Source organism: Brassica napus, chromosome C3 (genome assembly GCF_020379485.1).
Source record: "Brassica napus cultivar Da-Ae chromosome C3, Da-Ae, whole genome shotgun sequence".
In the NCBI taxonomy this organism is placed as follows: domain Eukaryota; kingdom Viridiplantae; phylum Streptophyta; class Magnoliopsida; order Brassicales; family Brassicaceae; genus Brassica; species Brassica napus.
Window position 1 is genome coordinate 21,825,475 of NC_063446.1, and position 12,075 is coordinate 21,837,549.

The window sequence follows — 12,075 nt, forward strand, 5'->3', positions numbered from 1 at the left end:
GTTTGGTATGTGCGGTCTGGGATGATCTGAGAGCAGATTGGAGCTTGAGCGTGATCTGTGGGCGACAGCATACGCTATCAGCCTCATCTGATGAACTGAAGGAAGGATCGGATACTGTGCTTGGAACGATCCTCGCCATGGAGAGATGTGGTAATGTCGCGATTGAATCGTTGAAGGCGATCGGGACTGTGCCATACTAAAGGAGGATCGACTGGAATCAGGATCGAGTCTCAGGATCTGAACCGGTTATGGCATTGAGCCGAGTCTTGATGGATCGGTGTTGAATGGACTGCGACTTGTACTGGAACTGGATAATTCGATGGCAGGGTAGCCGTGAAGAGAACTGACTGAATGGATGGCTGGTTGGTTGGAGACCAAGCCAGCCGACTGTGTGCTGACTGATCCAGGTGTGATCAGTGACTGTTTCAGGAACGCTAGCAAGGCTGGCGTACTGTCTGTTCGGGATGGTTGGTTGGAGACCAAGCCAGTCGACTGTGTGCTGACTAATCCAGGTGTGATCAGTGACTGTTTCAGGAACGCTAGCAAGGCTGGCGTACTGTATGTTCGGGATGGTTGGTTGGAGACCAAGCCAGCCGACTGTGTACTGACTGATCCAGGTGTGATCAGTGACTGTTTCAGGAACGCTAGCAAGGCTGGCGTACTGTCTGTTCTGGATGGTTGGTTGGAGACCAAGCCAGCCGACTGTGTACTGACTGATCCCGATGTGATCAGGACTGACTGAATCGATGGCTGCGGAGCCAACTGCGTACTGACTGATCCTGATGTGATCAGGACTGAATGAATCGAAGGCTGTGGAGCCGACTGTGTACTAACTGATCCGGGTGTGATCAGTGTCTGGTTCTGGGGCGCTAAGCATGGCTAGCGTACTGTTTGTTTTGGATGGCTGGTTGGAGACCAAGCCAGCCGACTGTGTACTGACTGACCCGGGTATGATCAGGGACTGGTTCTGGAACGCTAGCAAGGCTGGCGTACTATTTGTTCTGGATGGCTGGTTGGAGACCAAGCCGTCTCTCTTTGTTTGCTTGGGTCACGTGGGGATGGTTGGTTGAGTGACTAAGGAACAAGGGGATTCGGTTAAGTATCTGATCGAGCTGGCTGGATGATACGGAGTGTTCGGATGGATTTTCAGATAACGAAGCACTGAGGTAGTAAGGTATATGTTTATTATACTGTCTGTTGTAGTGATTCGCTAGGATGCTGGATAGCGAACACTCGGATCTGAGCTGAACCTCATAGAGGAAAACTGGATAAAAATCCTAAGTTAAGAGAAAAATTCGGATATGGCCAGTTTGGTCGAGGGAAGCGAACTGAGGACGAACCGCCGGTAAGGGAAACCGGGTCTGGGGTCACACGATACCACGCCGCAAAGAACCCTTTCACGATGCAACTGGCGTCGAGAACCAATAAAGAGAAACTCCACCGCCTCAAAATATCTAATAGCTTACGATAGTATCATCAGTTTATGTCTTATCATTTTTTATTGTTATTCTACACCATAGAATTAAAATTCAGTACTGTAAGTAGAGACTTTCAAGCAATGGCATCTTGAAATGCTAAAACACATTCAATATACTCTGGCCACTTTCCTACTTCACCCAGGTCTATATGTAGATTAGCTTCAATCATTAACCCTTCGCATACTATTCTATTTTTTTATAACATCGAAAATAACTAATCTTGTTACCGTTTTCGTTTAGTCTTATAATTGACAATATAATCATAAAAATATTGTGACAAAAAAAATATTAATCAGATTATTTTGTTAGTAATAATGTAGCACTATCAGACTGTTTTATCCACTACAAAATAGATGATAGTTTTAGAAATTTTTCTCGGAGCTAAAAAAAATTGTTCCATGTGTAACGTTCTAGAATTAATCTTCATGGAAATATTCAACATAAAATCATTGTTTTAGTTAAAATTGATAGATAAGTTATTGTAGTTATCAGTTATGAAGATTAATGAAATTTTAAATCATAAAAATACAATTTATAATAAATTATGTAAATCAGCTAGCACATGTCAAATTATCCTCAAATTATAAAGTGTTTATCGATTATAAAATTATTGATATACTAATCTCTTATAATTTATAATAAATAATATAAAATATTCTATAGTTTATTTTACATATCACATTTATAGCGTAACTAAGGTATTTTACTATGTAGACAAAAAAGGATGTGAGAAGAACGCTCTCTCTCTTATCTCTTCAATATCTTTTAGAGAGAGAGTGTGATTTCCGCCGGCTTGTTCCGGCTTATCCTTCCGGTTTTGGTGAAATCCGACCGGCTCAGTCTCCGGCGACGCATCTACTCTTCGATTGGTCGTCCGGCTTTTGTTTCCGGTATCTTCACCTGCTCTCTCGGTGTTGAATAGCCGGCTTTTGACTCCGCGTCGTGCTCCTTTCAGTGACGATGGTGGCTTTTCTCCGGGCTCTCCCGGTTTCGTTGATTGACGCCTCTAGTTCTTCCTCCGCTCAATCATCTCTCCTTCTTCGTCTCTGATGTTTTCTTGTTCCCCTTCTGTCGGGTGGTTTCATCTTCGGGCTTATACTCATCTATAAAGATGTCTAAATCTCATGCAAGATAATCGAAGGTTGTAAGTTGGATTGAGTAGGATTGTAGTATCTCTGAAGTGTTAATCCGGTGAGCGACTCGTTATGTACGAAGATAACTTGGCTTAACCGGTTTCTTCTTCGGTTAGCCTCTGCTGACGGCGGAGCTCCATCGCGTCTCCTTGCTGGCACCGGTGGAAGTTGGTGTTTTCTCGTCTTGATGCGTGTCTTTAGATTGCCGGGCAATCAAACACGTGGTGGATAGAGTCATCCTGCTTCCTCCACGGTTTTCCTTCTTTGGGTTTGATGGCCCAAAATAGTTTCTGTATAGTTTGGGCTTGTGTTGGCCTTTTTTTTCTTTTGTTGGGTCATGCTCATTTGAGCCTGGTACCATTAATAAAGCTCAGATGAAAAGAAAAAAAAAACTAAAGGTATTTTACTAGTATTAAACAGAAAAGACTATATGAACCCCAAAAAAGAAAGCAAGGCTAATAATTATTATGTGTGAAAAGCCATAATTGACGTGGTCGTCTTTGGGAGTGAAAAGACAATTTCGAAGTTACTTCCTTTCTCTCCAATCGTCGTCGTCCTTCCTTCTATATAAACCTTCCTCTCCTCTTTCTCATTTCACATCCCTCAAAGCCATTTCTGAAGTCAACATTCTAGTTCGAGAGAGAGAACACAGACGAAAACAAGAAGAAAGTTTCAACCTTTACTGTCTGTTCTATCTCTCTCTCTTTCAAGAAACTACATACTTCGAAAACATGGCTCGTTCTCTCTCTAACGTTAAAATCGTATCTGCTTTCGTCTCTCGAGAACTCTCCAATGCAATCTTCCGGTAAGTTCTGCTACGCTCTGTTTTCTCTGTTTTTTCTCGTAATGCTCTGTTTTCTAAACGGTGACGTTTTGTATTTTAACAGACGCGGTTACGCGGCCACGGCGGCGCAAGCGAGCGTTGGGAAAGGGGGAGCCGTTGTTTCGGGGGTGATGAAGAAGAAGGGAGTGGAAGAATCAACCCAGAAGATAGCTTGGATTCCAGATCCCAAAACCGGTTATTACAGACCGGAAACCGGTTCAAAAGAGATTGACCCTGCTGAGCTACGAGCAGCTCTCTTGAACAACAAGCAGTGATGAATTAGCTGAAAAGAAGCTCTTTTTTCTGTTAATTATTCGTTGTTGATTTTTAATGTCTCGGGGAATAGGTCATGATCCTTTGCGGTGAACCCTGTTTCTGTCTGTCTGCTACGTGCGATTCTGCAATTAATAACATAGAGAAGTCTTTTGGTTCCTCTAATTTGTAACAAAAGGATCGATGGATGTATGATGTATTCTATAAATATAGCTTTCTCATATTTGCTAGCAAATTTGCAACTTTTTCATCTAGCTTAAAACAACTAACATTGATATATATATATATATAAAAAACTAACATTGATATTGATCACAAAATAATTCATCAATATGGGGGATTAATTTTTTTTTTTTAATTTATGATTTTTTATCGATTGAGATAGAAATTTCAATTGATTAATCTGTCTATGGAGTAATTCAGTCTATATTGTTACATATGTATAGTAGCCAAATTAAAATAGAAAATAACCCAAATGAACTAAATAATAATTCGTATTTGTGATTATTGACGAAAAATACAAATTTATAATTTTAGTGATTTTGGAAAACGTTTTTGTATTAGAAAGGACATTGTAGCGTGAGCATATCATACAATATAAAATCAATAACTAGATCATGGGTGTGATTGGTGAACCAAGTGTAACTGATAATAATTTAAATAGAGTAACCATAAGGAAAAATGGTTGGGTAAAAGGTAATAATACAACCCAAATAGGTTAAAATCAGCACAATTTATTTTCCTTTTTTTTTGTCAACTATTTACCTTTTCAAAACTGTGAGGAACTAAGGAAAGGGTGTGACTGAAAGTGCTATAACAAACAATTTGGCTGAAAAGTAATTATTCTGTGGTCTGCCGCTTTTTCACCAATAAGGTGAAAACACAATGGCTGCAACTGGAATGCAGTTTTTTGGAATAAAAACTTCGAGAATGCTTGATTTCATGTGCATTCTAAAAAAAATTCACCAGTTACAACTAAAAAATAGAATGTGTATTCCATTTCATTCCATAACATTCCAGGAAAAAAAATAACTATCATTTGAAAAATCATTCCAAATCAAAAACGTTTTGGAATAAGTGGAATGCTGATTCCATTCCATTAAATTCCAGAAATTATAATTCCTATCATTCTATATATTCCTTTTAGTTTTTACCAGTTACACCCAATAATAAATCTTTGGTGCTGATTTCAGCTCAAGAATATGAAGGAAAATTTCTCTTTTCATACCAAAATTGGAAAGAGGTTAACACTACTTTTAATATTTTTGTCCCTCTAATTTTTCTGCTCGTTTATTCTCACTTCACTTCGTTACCAATCACAGCCAAAGTAAACTATATACCATGAGTTAAACAGTATTGAACGTAAGATAAATAAAAATGATTATTTTCATCTGATTAGCAAAATATAAGTTGAATAGAAAATACAGTTTTTCTCCCTAAAACAATTCTCGCTATTACTTAGGGCTGGGCAAAAAACTCGGATCCGAAAAACCGAACCGAACCCGATCCGAAAAAGTAGTATAGAACCCGAACCAAAATTGATTAAATATCCGAATGGGTTCAAAATTTTGGTATTTAGAGAACCGAAACCGAACCCGATCCGAACCGAAATATTTCGGGTACCCGATAATATCCGAAATTGATTTATATACCTATATATATTAATTATTTTTAAATTTAATATATATTAAGAACATCAAAATATATAAGATACTTTTAAGTTATCCAAAATACTTATAAATATATACAAATAGTCAAAAGTAACATGTCTAAAATAGCTAAAGTATACTCAAAACACCAACAATACTTATTGATTTTCAATCCAAATATTCAAACAAAACCAATTTATATGTTAATTTTAGATACTTTGACATATGCTATTCAAATTTATATGTAATATATTGTTTTGTTTATAGATTTTGAGAAATTTAAAGTATATAATGAATTTTAAAAATTTTAAAATAATTTAAATGGGTTATCCGAACCCGAACTGAACCCGCAAATATCCGAACCGAACCCGAACCGAAATTTAGAAATATCCGAATGGGGCTGAAATCTTGAACCCGAAAACCCGAAACCCGAATAGACCCGAACCGAACCCGAATGGGTACACGAACGCCCACCCCTACTATTACGACTAAATATATAAATCGGTATTAACAAAAAAGGTATAGAACTCGAGTAATGAGATCAGTATCTTGGTGATCAGCAACAATCAACATGATCTCGAGTTTGGATGGTTCAATGATTTGTAGGACCTCAACACTACATGGCAGTAAATTTTAGTTCAGATTCATGTACAACTTTGCGGGGAAGAAGTTCAATTATTGCATGTGCGTGTGTCAACTTATATGATTAACCTGAGAGATAACGTATTATAAGGAATGTTGTTATAAATTATTGGCGTATAATTTGAGCAAAGATAATGGTATTGATAGTAAACTATATCAATAACAATTCGATACTCTTATAAAATATGAATATACGGTGCTGTTGCTTGCATGGATAAACCGACATAATATTGCCCTGCTAATCTAATTGTTAATATAGCTTAGGCTGCTCAGCATTTGGCACTTGGCAAATGCAATTAATTAGCGACAACTACTTGACATAAGCGTCGTACCCTATATATTAATTGAAAAACATTTGAAAAATTAAAACTTTAATTTTGTATTAATTAAAAAAATTAGGTGGCACTCTAAATGCCTTCTAAATTCCTTTTCAAAAAATTCTAGAACATCTAATATAAAGTATAGTTTAATCTAATGGTGTCACATTATTTCATAATTATATAACACTAGAAAACATTATATTAACCTAAAATATAGGAAGTGTGCATTCTTTCCTTAAATAAAAGCTACGGAATTACCTAATATGATTTACATATATATGGCAATTAATGATTATGAATAATAAATATTTGATAACAATTTTTGCATTCTTCTTCATTTTTTTTAAATTTATATTATTAAAAAAACTAAACAATCACATTAACCATATAATAAAAAAATAGATTTTTTTCTTAGATGTTATATTTTGAATTTTTTAAAATGACTTTAAATTACAAAAATGAGGAAACCTTATATGTTTTATATTTTTTTAAAACGACATTAAAATACAAAAATGAAGACACTTTATATGTTATATTTTTCTTATATGTTAGAATTTTTTTATATGTTATATTTTGATTTTTTTTAAAACGACTTTAAATTACAAAAAATGTAAGTTTTCCTTAAGTATACGACTAAAAACATTAAAATGACTTGTATCAATTCGATAGTTGATTTGAAAGCTTTCAAAACCATATGGAAGATAAAAGTCAAAATAATTTAACCGTGGAAACAATACTATTCACTTTTTTCAAGAATGTGTCGATGAAAAAATAAAGTTTTTATGTCATAATTTGTTTAATGTCCACTAGAGAACATTATATTAACCTAAAATATAAGAAGTATGTATTCTTTCCTTAAATAAAAGCTACAGAATTATCTAATATGATTTACATATATATGGCAATTAATGATTATGAATAATAAAGATTTGTTAACAATTTTTGCATCCTTCTTCATTTTTGTTTAATTTTATATTATTAAAAAAATAAACAATCACATTAACCATATAATAAAAAAATTAGATTTTTTCTTATATATTATATTTTGAATTTTTTAAAATGATTTCAAATTACAAAAATGAGGAAACCTTATATGTTATATATTTTTTTAAACGATTTTAAAATACAAAAATGAGAACACCTTATATGTTAGATTTTTTCTTATATGTTATATTTTGAATTTTTTAAAATGACTTTAAATTACAAAAATGTAAGTTTTCCTTAAGTATATAACTAAAAACATTAAAATAACATGTATCAATTCGATGGTTGATTTGAAAGCTTTCAAAACTATATGTAAGATAAAAGTCAAAATAATCCAACTGTGAAAACAATACTGTTCACTTTTTCAAGAATGTGTTCGAGGGAAAAAATAAAGTTTTTATGTCCAATCCGATCAATCCATGATGTATTAATTATAGTTTTTTTCCATTATTTTTAATAAAAATTTGATCCGGTCCATCGAAAAGAAATTATATAATAACAACAAAAAATATTTTATAAATATAAATAAAATGATCAAATATATAAAAGAAACTATCGATAATATATACAAATAAACTTTTATCGTAGTTTAATATTATTGTACTTGATTAACATAGATTAGTTTTAAAATATGTTTTGTACTTTTGGTGTTTCGACCGTTCGTTTATTATATTTTTCGTAGATTAAGTGTCTGTATTACGCTTAACTTTATCTCTTTGCTTTCATCTAACCACACATTCATCATGATTATAAAATGTTTATTTTTATATTAATTAGTGAAGATATTTATCTTATCAAAAGAGAATTATCATTTAAAAAACAATTATTATATTTACAAAATATGTCATTAAGTTTTTTGTTTTTTATATTTTTTCATAAAATGCAGATCAGAATCGTCCGACTAATCAAAATTTGGTTCTTCATATAAATGTTATAACAAAGCAACAGGAACTAAATTTTTTTCTTATATATTTGCAAAGATTGTAAAAAAATGGTAAACCATTCTCTCTCCAGAAAATGTGAAAATTCCGGTGGCTACACGCGTGAAAATCTGGTGTGATGCAGATTCGAACTCAGAATTTTTGGAAATCTACGAAATGCCTTGACCACACCGAAATCTACGAAATACCTTGATCACCCGACCACAGACTCGGTCGGATCCCTTAGGTGTCGTAGCAAAGATTGTATGTCATTGACAATATCATATTCAAAAACCAGTACTCCTTATATCAAAAATATACTTTAATTGGAATATAATAATATATATTAATATATAATTTATGTATATATATGGATGGACCCATATTGTAACTTCAGCCTAAAAATAGGTATATATTTACGATAAAATTGCTAGATCTGATAATTTATGCAATCTTTTTTTACCAGACGGCTCTGGAGTTTCGATTTTGTTGAATTTTTATGAATAAAAGAAAAAGAAGTATTTGCCGGTATGTGAAGTTGAAGAATTCAAAAGGTCGAAGAAACATAGGACGTGTCCCTGTCTTTCTTTGAAGAGTCAATTATGCTCAAAGGCTCAGAGACTTCTTGAGAACGACTTATTGAGAGAGGCAACTTGGTACAACGAATCTATCAACATTGAATTTTCTTTTGCTTGACTATAAAATAGACATATAATTGAGTCTTCTCTTTTGCTGCATGTTATTTTATTCTTAGAAGGTAGGTTGTTTGTTAATTCGTATCCAATCATTTTATATACAGAATTTGTATGTGAATACGTGATTCGGATGTTAAACTCTATCTCTAATAGTTCAGCAACATATATTACTATATATGTTGTAATCTCATGTTATCTCACATACACATTTTTATTTATTTACTCCTTATACTTCAAATATAAGTTTTCGCACATGTTTATAGAGTAAACACTAGATGATCCTTAATCCCTGTGATTTGTATATAGTTTGCGATACTAAGATAACAAAAACTGGCAAAACTAAATCTGTCTCTTTTCTAATATGTAACCGTATAAAGTATGTTAGTTATAACTCTACAGTATCATGCATTGAAATAAAAAGAATACAAACGAAAAAAAGAATTCTGGGGCAATGGCAGAGTCAGAGCTTGTAGCACCCTTTTTTTTTTGGCTCAACGTCAACTTATGTATGCACAGAATTACAAGGTTTTTGACTCATAAGATTTTAAACCACATTGATAATAAAACGATCGAATATTATCTATGCACGTCTATACGTTATCTAATCAAACTTCATTGTTTATCCAGGAAGGCTTCTAGCACCTTTGAACTCTTGATAGAGCTATATCTCACATAATTTATTTTGGAAAAGATAGTTCTTGTGTTATGTCTAGTTTTAGGATTTCTTTTGTTACTGAATGATTAAATGCATATATTGTTGGATACCAAATTTACCGCGTTTAATCTGGCTAAGCCACATTGTCAATTAACCTCTTATACTGATCAATTCGGTGGAAGCAGGAGCTCCATTATTGTTCATAGAAAACATCTAAAACTGTACTAGAAGATCGACAAAATACTCAAATGTGGCCATCATAAAACTTGGATATGATAGCGATCGTGAATATCAAATCACCTTTTACAGCATCTCCAAACTAACTCTATTTTTTTCTCTAAAATAGAATAATTCTATTATAGAATTAAATTTGTTTCAATGGTTATCTCTATTGTTATATTCACAATATGACCAGCCATTGCTATTTTGCTAGAGATCGATGACTTTCATTCGTTATTTAGTTGCTTGCATTATTCGTTTTGATAATGACCTAAAGAATGAGTTGCCTCCAACGTAACTCCCTTGTTTAGTCAAAGATTCACGGTGGAAAACAAACAAATTGTGTTTTTTTCTTTGTATAAAATATTATTGGTGACTAGTAATCCGTGAGCTTTTCCTTTTTTATAGACGCAGGAGAAAACATACAAATATGTTATTTTTTACGTCATCAAGAATCATTTGCAGTTGTAGTTTCAGAACATTTTTTTTCTATCTAAGGCCATCCATTTCGACTCTCAAGAACTCGAGAGAGAACCCGTTTTGGACATAAAAAGTGAAACATTGGTTTTGAATATCTAAATCTTTAAGAATTGGACGCCAAATCATTTTTGTAAATTGTTAAAATTTCTTACGAAATTGTCTATCTTCCAAAGTTAGCCTCACACTACCGGTTTAGATGGATTAATTATTTGGCACATTCGGGGGCCCTCCGCCGGTGTCCGTTTGGAAATGGTAATTAAATATTTTATTAAATAATTTTTTTAATACATATATTAATTTATTCTAACTTTCTTAACTGTTTTTTAGGCCAAAGAGACGGGACATCTCCCATCTCTTATGAAACTTTACGAGAGGACCCACAAGAACAAGGCGGGCGTATTTGTAGATGGCAAGTCCGAGCAAATCTACAACGACGTAGTTGCTCGGGTTGAAGACCGCCAGACTCAGCTGACCCAGCAGTCTACCGACGGATTACCCGTCACCTTATCCACACTTGAAGTGGATAAGATTTACGAGGAGGTAAATTTTCAAAAAAATTAATTTTTAATTATTCATTTAATTTAACTTTAAATTTTTACTTACAATATTTATTTTTTGTTTTTAAGGTTGTCCCTAAAAAAAGGGACGGACGTTGGGTATTGGTTCTGTCAACGATGTTCTGAGAGCGACATCGTCTTATGGTCAGCGACGGGATGATGAAGTCACGGAGCTGCGTAGAGAGTCCGCTCAGCTGCGTAACGAGTTGACCGCGACAAAATCTCGTATGGGTGGAGTCGAGGGCTTCTTGGACGTTATTGCGGCCACAAATCCGGAATGAGAGTCCATGTTGAGGAACATGCGACAACAACATCCCATTCAAGGCGAGTCATCCGACGTACATAACGAGGCGGATGTTACGAGGAGGAGTGATGAATTCTACCGGGCGATGAACGACCCTTAGTTTTTTTTTTAGGTTGTTGTATTATATAAATTCAAAACTTATTTATATATAAAATATTTTCATATTGATTTATTTTTATTTTGAATTTTAATTTATTATTAAATTAAATAATTTCAACTATTTTTTAATTATATTTTTAAATTCTGTAAAATAATAAAAACGAAGTAAATTCGTAGCGAATGTACGACCTCTTTACGTGGAAACCTTACGAGGAAATGACGAGAAACATTTGACGAGTATTTTACGAGGAACCATTTACGAGGAAATAACGAGGAAAAGTTTACGACCATTTTACGAGGAAATCATTTCGTGGTTGTTACGTGTATTTTGCGAGGAAACTCTTTCAAGGTATTTACGTGTAGATTACGAGGAACTATTTTCGAGGTATTTACGAGGAATTATAGCGACGTCCTTACGTGGAATATTGACGTGGTCTTTACGACGAATCGCCCTACTTCGTCTTTACGACGAAATATATTCCTCGCTAAGTTACGACGAATTAGCGAGGAAATATGTGTTACGACAGACGTGTAACGAGCAAACGCGTTTCCTCGCTAATTCGTCGTAAAGCCTCTTTTACGACGACATAACGAGGAAAACCACCCTCGTTAAGATTATGTTTTCTTGTAGTGGGGTTTATTGAACTGATAATTTGAGAGGATTTCATTAGATACAAAACTCAAAAGATTTTTGTAAAAACTCGGGATTTAAACAAAATTTTAGGAGATGGTTAAAATGGATTTAGGAGTTTCAGATATAAATAAACTTTAAATTTCTTTTATGAATTAACCATAGAAAATCTGGAAACAAACCTTTCTATCACAAGTACACAAAAACTTTAAT

General features: G+C 33.8%; 1 protein-coding gene across 1 annotated transcript; it reads left to right on the forward strand.

Annotated features, from left to right (window-relative positions):
- The first annotated feature begins 3,117 nt into the window (after nt 1–3,117).
- Nucleotides 3,118–3,942, forward strand: LOC106435603 (protein SENESCENCE-ASSOCIATED GENE 21, mitochondrial). The gene is made up of 2 exons (XM_013876512.3): nt 3,118–3,416; nt 3,499–3,942. Exons 1-2 carry the CDS (start codon nt 3,343–3,345, stop codon nt 3,707–3,709), a joined length of 285 nt encoding a protein of 94 aa, XP_013731966.3. The 5' UTR covers nt 3,118–3,342; the 3' UTR covers nt 3,710–3,942.
- The last annotated feature ends 8,133 nt before the right edge of the window (nt 3,943–12,075 follow it).

Excerpts from the sequence above, each read along its gene's own strand:
- LOC106435603 (XM_013876512.3), top strand. The coding sequence starts at position 3,343 with ATGGCTCGTTCTCTCTCTAACGTTAAAATCGTATCTGCTTTCGTCTCT. Across the intron at positions 3,417-3,498 it reads CTCTCCAATGCAATCTTCCG|ACGCGGTTACGCGGCCACGG; the intron begins GTAAGTTCTGCT and ends GTATTTTAACAG.